Source organism: Atta colombica, unplaced genomic scaffold (assembly GCF_001594045.1).
Source record: "Atta colombica isolate Treedump-2 unplaced genomic scaffold, Acol1.0 scaffold26, whole genome shotgun sequence".
In the NCBI taxonomy this organism is placed as follows: domain Eukaryota; kingdom Metazoa; phylum Arthropoda; class Insecta; order Hymenoptera; family Formicidae; genus Atta; species Atta colombica.
Genome location: NW_017259359.1, coordinates 313,041 through 328,944, shown reverse-complemented (window position 1 = coordinate 328,944; position 15,904 = coordinate 313,041). Strand labels below are relative to the sequence as shown.

Sequence of the window (15,904 nt, the reverse complement as noted above, 5' to 3'; positions counted from 1 at the left end):
AAAAGACTTCGGACTACTCCTAGTGACAGGGGTAAGTTGTATCATTTTTTAAAAATTGTTGTTTGCATCTATTATTTGAGTCCTCTTAGTGCCGATCCTGTTTTATAGGAAAAAATGAAGATGCGTCAGGAGGGATAACTTTTCCGGAGAATGAAAATATCCGCAAAGAAGATTTGAAACTCGCGCAAGAGGAACTGCATAAGACAGAAAAAACGCGGAAAACGAGAAAAGTAAATTGAGAGAAGATTACCCTGACGAAATTCGGATTCCGCGCCAAGTCGCGGGCCCACGCGATTCGCGGATTCGCGCGACACTATTGGCCAATCAAGCGCCGGGAGGACTCACTTCAGAAGGACCTCGCGGCCTATGTATCCCCATCGGAGCCTGCCGAAATTACTTGCACTGTGGCGCGAACATAGGGAAGATCATTACGAGGACACAGGATTCGAACAGAGCGTGAGGAAATTAGAGTTACCGTATCTTTGAGGAGAGCCGAGCGAAACTCAAAATACTGCAGGAAGAGAAAGAAGATTTACCGGTGAGATAAGCGTTAAAAAGCATTATAAAGCTGCCGATCATCCCAACATCGTGATATCGAGTGAATCGTAATTGCCGAATTCGAGCCGAGAGGCTATGGCCCGTATAGGGAGTTATCGCGAATAAGTAATTTTTAGCTGTCGCGTGTCGTTCACTCGAATCGCATAGATTGTTGTATTCTGTTTCGCGTAAAGCTTGCCGCCACAGCGAAGTCACCATGTCTCATTTTGATTGCATGTAGATCGCCATCTTGTAATGTACGCCGCCGTTTCGCTTAAAGTAGAGAAAACCTTATACGTTTGGCAGAAAATCGTTATTACTGTAAATTGTAATTGATTGACGAATTCGCAAGATTCGTGATAACAGCTGCTCACGTTCTTTTTGTCATTTCATGTTACACGACTCGATAATTTCCAATTATAACGAGTTTATATTATAACCAAGACGAACCATTCTAACGGTCGTAAATTACGTACTTGATAAGATTATTGTAATTGTCTTCGTCAAAGTGAAATATATATCTGTTATTCTTTCATTATTGATCAGTAGTAATTCTAATACTCTCTCTCACCTTCTGATCTGTTCCCGCTCCAAATAATCATCACCGCTGTTCGTGCGGGGCTGAGTTGTCGGTTATCGTCCGTCACAGCATATTAAGAAATATTGAGAATAATTGTTGAAAATTTAGAAGAGTAATGAAGAATGGCACACTCATTCGTGTCTGGCCAACTTGAGATAGAAAAAATTTGCGAAACAGTAGCGACACGGTAGCGGAGCTACCGATGTAGAGTATCGAGATAAAAGCACTGATTGTCGATAATATAAAAGCGACGAAGTTATGTTGTCGCATCGGTCGAGAATACGGTCACAATACCCACAAGTGAATATATATACAAGATATTCCAGAATTTTTTCACTTTGTTATAAAATTTTTATTGAATTTTATGTATATTTACTTTACGCTGTTCTGCAAGATACAAATATATAACGCAATAGTTTTTCAAGAGTTTTTCCATATATGCACGATTATCTTCAGCTCCAATAGAGTTATTTGACCCTATAAAGCAACATTATAAAAGTTAAGTTAGTTCATGTGTCATTACAGACAAGTGCGACGGTTTACTGCACTCCAATTTTAAATTTAAAAGCATATTATGAAAAACTAAGAGAAAAAATAATATAAATAAAACTAATTTAGGAAATTATAAGTATTTAAAATGACGTAATATTATCAATAATACAGTTACTATTATTTAAATTACGCATTTTACAAAAAAAAATTGTAAGAATTTTATTTTCACATTCATAGAATTCGTTTTTAGCTGATTTGATATAGAAATAAGCCACAAATACACGAATTATGAGGATGTATTTCTTTAATTAGCTAAATAAATCATTATTTTATTCGTATTAATAAAGTGTAATAATTAGTTTTTGAGAAATAAGAGGGTGTCACTTTAAAAGATTCCGGTTTCATATTTACATACCTACCAGGTATGTAAATATGAAACCGGAATTTTTTTATAGAAAATACACGTTTATTGTATGAAAATGATAAAAAATATTTTATTCGAAATATTGCCCATCGGTAGCTATACATTTTTTCTATCTGTTTGACAATTTGTGGATGCCACGCCAAAAAAATTGTTGCTCGTTTGAGCCTAATCAGCGTACATATTCGTACATCTTTGTAAGAAGCGCTGCTGAGCAAGTGCGTGTCCCATCAATGCAAATAAGTGATAATCGGACGGAGCCAAGTCTGGTGAGTAAGCCACATGCGAAAGTATTTCCCAATCAAATGCCTCAATCGTTGCCTTGACCAGTTTTGCTGTATGTGGTGCATTATCATGAAGCAAAATCACTTTGCCTTTTTTAATATTCCGGTCGTTTTTCACACAAAGCTTGATTCAAATTAATCATTTGTTGTCGGTAGCGTTCAGTATTAATGGTTTCACTAGGTTTTAGCAGCTCATAATAGATCACATCTTTCTGATCTCACCAAACACAAAGCATTGTCTTCCATCCATAGCGATTTGGCCTTGCAGTCGATGTCGATGGTTCACCTGGAGTTATCCATGATCTTTTACGCTTAAGATTCTCAAAATATATCCACTTTTTATCGCCTGTCACAATTCGATGGAGAAATGACTTTCTTTTGTACCTGGCGAGCAGCATTTCGCAAGTGGTTTTTCGGTTTTCCTGCTGTCTTTCATTCAGTTCATGTGGAACCCATTTTCCCATCTTCTGGATCTTTTCCATCGATTTCAAATGTATGACGGCTTCTCGTGTCACATTCAATTGATCCGCGAGTTATTGAGTTTGAGCGTCATCCTCATCCAACAATGCTTGCAATTCGCTGTCTTCAAACTTTTTCGATGGTTTTCCACGTTCTTCATTTCTAACGTCAAAATCGCCACTTTTGAATTTTTTAAACCACTCAAAGCACTGTGATTTACCAAGAGCATGCTCACCGTAAGCTTCGACAAGTATTCGATGCGATTCTGCAGCAGTTTTCTTCAAACAGAAAATCAATGCTGTCCGCAAATCGTAGTTTCCAGGTACAAAATTCGATATGTTCAACGCTATTACAAATTATACTGTTGTATGAAACTTGTATTGTTGTGAATTGAAAATCTTTGTCAGATGTCAGAACAAGGAAATGGTGTCAATGGTGCCGTCTAACGGCAACTACATTGACAGTTATGGCCATCTATTGGTAAATTCCGGTTTCATATTATATACTTGTATATCAATAACGGCGATTTTTCTCTAAGGGTGAATTTCCCTTTTCTCTCAAGGATAAATTTCCCGATTTTATTGTCAATTGATATATTGTTATATTTTGTGTGTTAATTATAAATATGATTACAAAATTTCCCAAAGGTTATTTTTAAAATTAAATATAAAAAAAGGCTTTTTTAAACATTTTTTTTCACATTTGAAAATGACTTTATCACTAATTTTCATATCTTTTATTAGCACAGTGAAATCAAGTTATATACCAATTGCAAAATCACAACCCTTTGCGTTCCCCCATCCACAAAAATAAAACCATCAATAATTATTTAGATAAATATCTATAAAAGGAGATCTAGTTCCATAGTCTTGATTTCTAATCTCTAATGACCTTGATTTTGACAAACGTTGTTTGTCAAATTAGTTTTGATTGTGAATCGTTCTTCGTTTAATCCTTAATCAGACCCGCCGCTGCACTGAGTCGCAAAATTTGATTTTCTGAAAAATTATTGATAATGCAGATCTTTTTTTCATTATTGACCATCGGTATTCCTCATTTAGCGTCTCAACTATAAGACGTAATTGTCGTATTTTTCCTATTTAGTTGGCTAGTCTTTTATCCACTCAGAAATTAGTACGTTTTGTACTTGACACGTTTTGCAATACGGAGTGACGCGCTTCAAAACATAAGTAAAATCTTGTTTATATAAATAATTGTAATAATACAAGATGTTAAACGTTTCTCACATTTTAATATATTTTTATTCATATTAATGTTTAATACCTCTTTAGATTTTAGGATAGAATTAGATTAAGTTATGTTGTAAATAAATCATATTGTAATTACTATTAATACATAATTACTATTAATTTATAATTACTTTCAAAAAGTTCATTTTATCTTTGATGATGATTTTCTACATCAAATTTTATAAAAGCACTATTATTATTTTCTTATGTTCGATTGTTAATTAATTTGTCTCTATTTTTTAGCAAATCTTTCAAATTCATTATATTGTAATATAAATGTATACTAAATATATTTTAAATATACATCATACATATTAAAAAAAAATACAAAATTAATATAATAATAATGCACACAAACTTTGGCAAAATAAAATGGCAAAATAAAATAATAATGCAAAGAAGAAACGAAAAAATTAGTGCTAGTCATATAGTATATGAAAAATGGATAATTGTGCGCATTTCAAAACACTTGCATATAGTTGCCCTCCGTGAACGGACTCGATATGAAATACGATACGATTACTTCAACAATTTCTAATCAAATTTAATAAATAACAACTCAAAAGAACAGCACATAATAACGTATGCAATTTTAAAGTTAAACAAATTAAAAATACGGACTTACCATCTTATTTTTTGAATGTTAATATAACAAAAAAAGATGTAATATCATTTTTATATATTTCTCTAGTTAGCAATGTATTTATGTCATATCTTTTGTAGTTATCTTAAGAGGACGATCTTCTGCATAAAAATTTCACCACGGTGATGTCTTTATCTATTGGAAAAGTACCAAATCATAATGAGAGAAAAATGTTTGATATTTATAATTATAATTATATATTACTATAATTATGACTATTACTGCTATAATAATAATAATATAATAATAACAGTAACTATGTGTATAGTTCTAGCAACAAATATATATTGTTGACAACCTAAAATGATTATAATTATAGTTATTATAATCATAAAATAGTTAAAATTACTACAAAAATAATTCAAGTAATTATAATTTTATAGTTATATTTTGGAGCAACCATGAAAAATATAGTTGTCTTAAAATATAACTATAATTATAGTCACTTAAATCATTTTTATGATAATTTCAACTATTTTATAGTTATAATAACTATAATTATAGTTATTTTAGGTTGTTAACTATATACATTTGTTGCAAGAACTATACACATACTTACTGTTATTATTATAACAATTATATAGTGCGATTATATGTAATTATAGTTACTGTTACGTCCTGCCCTCCGTAGAAATATAATTTTACTTCCTTTTTTTGTCTTTTCCTTTTGCGCTGAATTATTTTTCGTTATTTAATCTCGTCTATCTAAAGTATTTCTATTAATTAATTGCGAATATTCCACGTCTTATTAGGCGTAGTATAATTCTATTATACCGACACATGTGTCGTATGAGTCAATCGAAGCACCTATGAAAGCATGCCGATGTATTGCGACGAAATTCCAGGCAGGATAATTCCACGCGGAGTTAAGAAATTGTTTCTTTTCCTTATATTGGAACTGTCATGTCATTGTCATCCTACACAAGGTTTAAGAAAAACTAATCCAATCGAAACACCTCAACGTACCTATAATCTCTCAGAATAGGAATAAGCTATCACGTACCAATCAAGGATGAGCGACACGCACGTCAAGGCCCTTGACGTGCGTGTCGCTCATCGCTTCGAATCCTTAATGGGATTTCAGCCGCTCTGGTCGAGAAGACTGTTAATTTCGAAATCTCGCGTTATATTTAATATATTTTTGGTTTATTATCTTTTGGCCATCGTAACTGCTATAATTAACCTGAAATAAATAAGTAAACACGAATTTGTCGTGTTAGCGAATGTCGCTAATCGACTAATCGACTGACTAATTGAGAGTTGGAGAAGGAGCAGCGCAGAGAAAGATCCAAAATTTAATTTGTTACTTTAATTACTTTCTATCAATTAACGCGAAACTAATTTGATTCGTTAGTTCTAAATTGAATTCGTGGCAATCGTGCCGAATTTCAGCCTGATGTGAATATAATATTTTTATATATTGGAAAAATCATTTTCCAAATTCAGCACGTATTACCAATTCCGGGAAATTTGAGCTTCTCCTTCCTCCCGACTCGCGAGCGCCACCAATTGACGCTTATATAAACGGGGCGAAAATCGAATCAGGGGATTTATTCGACAATCATTCGCAATCAAGTCATTCTTGATCGAAACGCTGGTGGAATATCTCTCAATATTCACAATATATACAAAGAAAAGAAGAAAGTACATATGTGTTAATTTCTTTCAAGCATCCTCTTTCCTATCCCTCGGGCTGACCGCTTGTAGGAGCTGCTCAGCTCTCTCCCCTTTTTCTACGGACTAACCGCGCTCGTAGGAGCTGCTCAATTCTTTCCTTCATTATTATCTATTCTTCTGCAATTTATTTCTAATTCTGTTTTTCTAATGCTATTATTCAACCGCGTCAGTAATTTAAACAAAAAACATTTTCAGTAGACCAATCAAAGGATCCGCGTCAATTTCAATATAAGCGTGTCAGCCAGTAATTTAAACTTTAATATGGCGTTACATTCGACTTTCATTCAATCTATTCCTCCATCCCCTCCCGAAAGATTTGAAGCTCATTTTCAAATTCAATCAAATAATTGTCAAACAATGTCTCAATATTGATAAAGAACTATGCCGAATTCTATTTCAGTAACCATTAATTTAAAATTCTAAGTCAAAATTATAATAGATCAATTATCATAAAGGACTCATGTAGCATGCGACGTTGGCGTTAGCAGTCTCATGGTTTGCCACTCGACCTGAGACTCCCACTTTGATCATATCTCCCCTACTCCAATAATCACTCCGTCGCTTTCAATTCTATGTTCTGCTCGTGCACCGGATCGTCTCTATCTCTCTCTCTTCCCATTCTATGCTCGGCAGCGACGCGACGCGACGCAATATAACCCAAAAATATTCAATTCGCGACTATTATTCTTAACATGAGAATTCGCAACATATTTCTGGTGACAGCGGTGGGATTGTAACGAAAACCGCTGCATCCTAACACAATAATTCGTAAACTCGAAAATATCTAAATACGTTACAAGACATGACGTAACAGTTATAAATATCAAATATTTTTTTCCCAGTGCACACATTTAGGTCGCCAACTATTGTATATACATTTGTTGCTATAGAACTACACATAATTACTGTTATTATTATAGCAGTAACAATCATAATCATAGTAATATATAATTATAATATAGTTACAAATACCAAACATTTTTCTCTCAGTGTAGGTTGCGCACAATTATCCGCTGTGCATCTCCCACTTTCCTCTATGACTTTCCATGCAAAGCGACTTTCACTCCATCTGTCCTCTGCCACGGGGCGCACGACTTTTCACGCGAAGCGAAGTCCACTCCTTCTCCTTTACGTGTCATAAAGTACTTTTATTAATAATTTTTTAACAAGTAATGAATGACTATTAAAACTTATCAGAAATTATTCGAGGTTACGATCTTGATGTGACAATATGTTAAGATCATCGGGGCTTCCCTATTTGATATATGTATTAAAATAACCTTCATTTGAAAATTTTGTTCACATTTATAAAAATTAGTTTTTAGATTTTGATGCTTAATAATAAATTTCAAGAGAAACAAATTAGCATTGGATATTTAAATAAAGTCGGGGTACTTACCTTTGAAATGCAAAAGAAATTGAATGCATGCACCCTTATGTAGTATTCTGGTTTTTCTGCTGTCAATGGATAACATCCACTCAGGAATACCCATCACTTTTCTTACATCTTCTAAGAATTGTGCTCTGCGAAGACAAGAAAATATCAGCAAAGATCTATTTGTTTTTTACACTGATTTTTTTCTTTACAAAAATAAATAATGCATGCCAAATACATAAAGAATGTTTAGAAATATATATGCATCATTAAATAACGAACTGTTCAAAATTTACAAAATCTATCTAATTAGCCAAATATTATTGCTATAATTCAAAACGTAAATAAAACGTTTCTTTAGATATTATTTTTAATAAATACATGGAATTCTCCTTTATTTTTCTGTGACTTTCACTTTGATTTTATGCAAATTTTGAGTATAAAACGGTCTTAAAATCAAAACATTTGCCTGGCGCAGAGGTTACCGTGATCAGGAAGACAGAGACTCCTCCAAGATTCTTCCATTGCACTACGATCAAACTGTCTTGCAAAGATATCCCTAAAGTGGATATCTCGAGCGTATAATTTTTGGTAATAAAATGCTGGCATTTAATATAATCATAATTATTATATATTTTCTGTATATAAACAAGAGTAACATGCGACTCATTGCCCTTTCAATGTTAGTAGTGTGTTGTTATCACATTGCTTGATACACACAATATCTTATATAGTGCAATAAATAATTGGTAAGTAGCACTTACACAACAAATCGCGGCGGTTTCCTAATATTTGCATATTTAACGATATTATTATCAGGCTCAATATTTGTACAGGCGAATCTGTTCCCACTAAAATTCTTATCAAAAATTATGATAGATTTGCCCATTGCGGATACCGGTCCATTTAGAGGAAAATTGAGATCTGTAAATATTTGTCGCTTTTCTCCAATATTAATAGGACCTAGGCGAGATGATATATCTCCAACATAACATCTAAGAGGTAAATCTGGACCACATTCTTCTCTATAAAGATCGTCCTAAGAAACGATAAAATATTTATATTGATAGAAATATTTTGATTGATACATCTTAATTAAGATAAATGTGAAAATAACAAATTCACCTCTGATGATTTTGACGTTGATCTTTATTGTCAAGATCAGTATTAAATTTCAGAAGGTTTTAGCCCACGCTCGTTATTATTGTTCGAAAAGATTTATAAATAAAGTTGATAATATAAATGTGTATTTAACTATATAATTTAAATTTTAACTATTACAAATAATTCAATATAACTTTCCAAACAAAGTTAGATATATTCTACAGCAGCTATCTATTCCTTGCTTAGAAGCGTCCAACTTATATCCACACTTAAAGTTCGATTTCACATTATATGATTAACAAAAAAGTTAAATTAACAATAACTCGATAGTCAACTACGAGGGCAAGTTCTTAGAAAATTTGTCAGAGAGCACTGTCATGTTACATTACTTTTTGACAAGTAGCATCTCTCAACTGTTTATTGTCAAATTTTGAGCAGAATTCATCACATGGTTTCATTTCTATAGACGATTAAAACAAACAACTTTTGTATTTTTGTGTAAAATGGAAAAAACGATTTTAGTGTATTGATCGTGATCAAACATCTATATATGAAAGATTTAACGCCGAAAGAAATTAAAGCCGAATTGGATAATGTTCACATCAATGTAGCACATCTGCACCAGCGTTTGCGACTGTATACAATTGGGTGAATGAATTTAAACGTGATCGTACATCCACATGTGATGCACCTTCGGGACGTTCAATAGAGGCTGCTACGCCAGAAATAATCGATAAAATCCACAATATTGTTTTGACTGATCGACGAGAAAGTGAGCTCGTTGAGGCCACAGGCATATCACATGGCAGTGATTTCAATTTTGCACGAACAATTGAGTATGAAAAAGCCATTGGCAAAAAACTATTGAGTGTGGACGCGTTTGCTCACTGTGAACCATAAGCGCGTGTGACGATTTCAAAACAATGTTTGGAGATGTTTCAACATAATCCAGATGAATTTCTGCGTCGATTCATTACTGTGGACGAAACATGGATCCATTACTTCACACCTGAGACGAACGAACAGTCAAAACAATGAACTTCACCGGATGAAGTACCAGCTCCGAAGAAGACCGTAAAATTGGCCGGAAAGGTGATGGCCACAGTTTTTTGGGATATAATTCACGCGATATAATTCATATCGATTACCTTCCGTCGAAACAAACGATCAAGGCGATTATTACGCAACCTTATTGAACCGTTTCAACAATATTTTAAAGAAAAAACGTCCCCATTTAGTGAAAAAGAAAGTGTTCTTTCATCAAGACAATGCACGAATTCACGTGCCCGATATCGATGGCCAAATTCAACGAATTTCCGCTAGGAATTGCTTCCCCATCCAACATATTCGCCAGATTTAGTCCCCTGCGACTATTTTCTGTTTCCAAACTTGAAGAAATGGTTCGGAGGAAAGAGATTCATTACCAGAGAGCAGCTTATCGCCAAAATAGAAGCTTATTTTGAAGGATTGGATATATCATATTATTTGAACGACTTGAGAAAGTTGGATCGAGCTGAAAGGAGACTATGTTGAGAAATAAAAATGAATTGATAAAAAAAAATGTGTTTTATTATGTTTTTCTAAAAACTTATTGACTTGCCCTCGTATTTACATGGTTTCACATAAGCTTATGGCTAAATAAACTAAAGGTGTGTTCTATAGGGTGATAATACTCGTATATTTGATGAAATTTATCCAAGTTTTTAACTGCTATTGTAAACATATAATATTGTAAACATTTCATAAACTTGTAAAATTAAAATTTGAAAAATATATAAAATTTTTACAATTAGATAAATAAATTTTAGTACCATCAATTAAGTAAATAAAATCCTATAATCGATCAAAGTTGATTTTATTACCTAAATATTTCAGTACGAATTTATATAAGTACACAATTCCATAAACTAAACAATAAAGTCCTCTCCAATCTTGAAACGCAGTCATGACTAGAATTATAATAGTACTAATAGTAAAATGTTATATTATAATTGTGTATTCATATATCCCCTAGAAAAACAATATTCATTCATCAGTTATTGGTTTTCAATATTATTTAAAGCAAACTATTCACATTCTACAATAGAAGCTTTATCATAATTTTTGTGAAAAATACTTACAACATTGAATTTACTGATAATACAATTTTTGATGTAAAAAATTATTTAATTTCTTCATTCATACTGTTTACATATTGACACAGTTCAAAGTACATGTGCTCCACGCAATGTTTTCAGTTTGAATATAAAAAACACAGTTGACAGCTTCATGTACATACCCAAGTATATTATATGTACCAAGTTATAACAATTTTGCATTATATGCAACGCGAATTGTAACAAGTTCTGCAATCAGAAAGACTTCAAAGATCCATGTGAAAAAAGCAAATGCAGAGATCAAATAAACAAAATGATATACAATCATCGAATTCATATCTTATAATTTGTAATATCATAATTTGTATTTGTATTGAAAGTGTTCCAATTAATGTCCAGATTTGTAATGAATTTTGCTCAATTGTTATTAATATTAATTATTTAACTTTTAAACGGTAATGTTAAAAAAATTTATGCATACGTTCATTCATACATACAATATGTACGTGTGTATGTACGTATGGATTTCGGGAGAGTAAATCGACTATTGACGCAATTCGATAGGTCTTCGCCCTCTTAGAATAGCGATCTAGCGATTATTACCTTCTCCTCCGTCACTACGGAGGAGAAGGTAATAATCGCTAGAGTATGTATAATAACAGTATGGACAACAGAGCGTGAATGAGGCAAAATCGGAAACGCACTGAAATGCGAGCGCATTTTCAAATGTGAAGTGTAAAATTGAGGTTATGTTAAAAAATTTACTGCCAATACAAAAAATATACGTACACGTTACGTAAACTATAAATTTTCAGTACTGGTAGTAAATTTTGGAACACAAACTAAAGTATAAAACTAAAATACATATAACAATGGATGCATTCAATAGAACGCAATCATGTTTTATGAATGTCTGCTAAGATAAGACTATACTTTTAAATCTAAAAATATAATTCAATCAGCGCGAAGGAAATTTTCAACATTGCAAAATGAATATTTTGCTGAACACAAAAAAAAAAGGAAATGATTTTATAATGAATGAACTAAAAAAAACAGAGGTAAATATAAATAGAATGAAAGTTAAATTTGTTTAAAAATAAATAAAAATTAAATGAACCTAAAAATAGGAATGATAACGGAAATCTTGATAATTTCTCTATGACTCTCCAATAATAAAATTCTTGAGAAAACGGGCAATATAAGTTATTGAGAGCGTGAATGTTAATCAGTGCAGATCTTGATAGTGTTTATTTCCATACAAACATTTCGACTCTTTTTGGAGTCATCATCAGCATTAATACAGTTCTTAAAACATATACGACATCACTCATGCATCAATAGCAACCACTATAGAATTGAAAGATCCAACGTGAGGTGCATAAATTTCCTTGCAATTTTACACAATTAATTTCTGGAACGAATGTGAAAAAAATACGAAGTTAATGGTGAATTTATAAATACTAATGACAATGTGTGGCTTACCATTTGATGCTAAGAGATGTGATTACAAAAACAAATGATAATGAGAGAAAAATTCAAGAATTCGTGCAATACCATTATAAAACAAATATATAATAAGAGTATAAAAATAATGCTAGTTAATCAAGGCACGGCCACAATATACGGTATACAATATGGTATTTCATTACGGATCACAAACTATCATTTAATCATGATTTCAATTGGGAGAACATCAAAATTTTAGACCGTGAACGTTATTTAGGAAGAAGATTGGTATCTGAAATGTTACAAATGCAAAATAATAGTCGTAACCTTCAGTCTGACACAGAATTTTTACATCACGCTTATATTTCGATTCTAAACAGATTATAAATAATTTATAATTTTAATGCTTAACTTTATTTTTGTAAACAATGACATTATATGTATGTATCTGCGAAACGCTTTCAAATAATATCGTTTAATCTTAACTTTGCCGTGCCACAGTATACAGTAGCGCAACTCTATTCATTATGTGAAGCCAAAATCGTAGCGCGCATGCGCAAGTTGAAACATTACATATTAACCATCTGAACTTTTCTCTCACTTATTCTTTGTATTTTCAGTGTTTCTCTTGAACTGTTGAAGTGTTTGTGTAGCAATTAGCGGTAACGACGTTAAGTTCGTGCTTTTATGTCGGTGATGTCTTGCAAAGGTTTTAGATATTAATAGCGAAGTAAAAAAAAGTAAAAAGGAGTGGATTATTGTGAAGTGAAGTGCAGTAAGGTGAAATAAAGTGAAGTCAAGTAAAAAAAGTGACAATTATTTTTAAAGAGAATTATAGATCTTTATAGATCGTATAGATTTTCTCTTGCAGAAAATACTTTGATCTTAGCTCTGTTTCAGATATAAAAAGAAAATAGATTGTATATCAAGAAAATGAATAGAAAAAAAATTAAATATTGTTCAATAAATGGATGTCCTGGAAATATTGAAATTAGAAGGAAGACATGTATTTAAATTTCTTAAAGAATATGATAGATATACCATATATTATGTAAATATTTTCAATTTTTCAATATTATTTGTATAAATAATGCTTATTTTTTTACATTAATAAATTATTTTAACAGATGGTTGCAATGAATAGAAAATGGGAGACTGGATTTAGAAGAAAAAAATCCTGAATATTCTTTTAGAAATTCTCAATTATACTCTCTACATTTTGAAGAAAAATGATTTAAAATTAGTAAAAGAAGAGTTCTTCATACAGATACTATACCCATAAAATTTGAAAAAGATTTTACATTATTTAAAATAAGGTAATTTTATAATTATATTTTTATGACTATCAATTTCAGTTAATTTACTTTAGATAACTTATTTATTTTCAGATTACTTATAGATATTTATCTGCTTTGCGTGAACTGTTTATATATATAATTATAATTAAATTTTTATGTTATGCGTTGCAAACCAAATATGATATTTATCTATACATTAGCATATTTAAAATTGTATATTATTTTGTATGTAAACTGCGTATAGATTTTATATTTTATAATATATATAATAAACAATTTCTTAATGTTTGTATATGTTTTCTTTTTTTTCTTTCTAGACCATAGATTGAGTTATAGATACAGTAAGATCTAGTAAAAGAAACTTAAAAAATAAAAAAATGCGTAGATATTATAAACTTTTTATTGAAATAAAGTTCATCTTTTTCTGTAATTATAAATTTGTATTCCCCCTTTATATGCAAAAATGTATACACATGCACGCATGCACGCACGCACACACAAATGTATATACATATATAAATTACATGTATATAAAATTTAATTTTATACTTTTTTATAATCAGATTTTTTTAATGTTTCAATAGATTAACCAGCGATTTCATTTATGATGAAATTTTAAGGCGTAAGAATCGTCAGGACAACAATCCACTATCCTATGATTTGTTAATTTCTTACGGTTTAATTTGTAATGTCTTCAAATCTCATTGTAACATCGCTTTAGAAAGATATTATTTGGATTATAGACAGGGTCTACGGTTCGGACAGAATAGAAGAGTAAGGGCTGCCTCACACATCTTCCGTAACAGTAACATAAGACATAACGCAAGAATCAGTCAATCAGAATTAAGAGTTCAAAAGAATTCTCGAGTGTGATTGGCTTATTCTTACGGTACGGCTTACGATTACTGTTACGAAAGGTGTGTGCGACAGCCTAAGAGAGTAAATGAGAGAGAAATCTAGATGGCGTATGTAATGTCTCAACTTGCGCGTGCGCGCATGATTTTAGCTTCACCAACATCAAAAGTGCCGACAGAGAGAGTTGCGCTATTCTATACTGTGGCCATACCTTGATTAACTAGTATTATTTTTATACTCTAACTTATTATATATTTGTTTTATAATGGTATTGCACGAATTCTTGAATTTTCCTCTTATTATCATTTGTTCTTGTACCTGTAATCACATATCTTAGCATCAAATGGTAAGCACATTGTCCATTAGTATTTATAAATTCATTAACTTCGTACTTTTTCACATTCGTTCCAGAAATTAATTGTGTAAAATTGCAAGGAAATTCATGCATCTCACGTTAGATTTTTTAATTCTATAGTGATTGCTATTGATGCATGATGTCGCATATGTTCTAAGAAATGTTATTAATGGTGATGACTTCAAAAAGAGTCGAAACGTTCGTCTATATGGAAATATACGCTATCAAGATCTGCACTGATTAACATTATTTTTTGATCACATTCCAACAACTGCGTTATACGCTCATCTGCCTATTTTCCTGGAACTAAAAATAGGATTTTAGAAGTATCAACTACCTTTTAAGAATATATTTATTTTTTATTAGGTGTATTTATTATAGTACTTTATTACAATATATATACAGTTTGTCAATTACATCAAAAATATTATTAGTGAATAGAATTGCATAATAATACAAAGTAATAATTCAATATATTTTATATACACCTTCCTGTATATTCTGAAGTGCGAATTCATTAAATAGGATTGGAATAACATCTTGTTTTAGCATACGCTTGCCGTTTTCTTCGATTCAGTTCACATTTCTGTATTAAAATGTACATCCGAGGATTTCGATTCTTTCTCTCGGAAATTTCACAAATTGAAAAATAATCATTTTTCTTCATTAATCGCTTCGGTTTCATACAATGATTTAATTTAATCTACAGGTTCAGGATAAACTACTACGAGCAGACAGACGTCGAGTATAAGGATCGCTATGGAGCTTAACACATTCCAGAAGACGTAGGAACAGATTGTTGTCAGATGACAGCGACAATGGAAAGACAAGCCTAATATTCTCTTCACAATCAATTAGAGAGGAGAGACGACTGAATAATCCAGATGAACAATCGGAAAGATGAATAAAGATGCCTGAAAATCAACAGCAGATACTCACTCTTCAAAGGCAATAGAGAAGCCTAAGAGCGCAAATGATGCTCAAAACTAATTTATATTTTTATTTCTTATATTCTTTTATATATATATATAT

The 15,904-nt window shown here is 31.6% G+C and overlaps 1 protein-coding gene across 1 annotated transcript in view; it reads right to left on the bottom strand.

The window, feature by feature from the left end:
* LOC108689116 overlaps positions 1-15,904 on the bottom strand; it is a 277,007-nt gene that overhangs the window by 50,278 nt on the left and 210,825 nt on the right. The window contains exons 17-18 of the mRNA XM_018195755.1: positions 8,483-8,757; positions 7,743-7,867 (exon numbers count right to left, since the gene is read on the bottom strand). Coding sequence (XP_018051244.1) covers positions 7,743-7,867; positions 8,483-8,757 — 400 coding nt within the window. The remainder of the gene's footprint in view (positions 1-7,742; positions 7,868-8,482; positions 8,758-15,904) is intronic.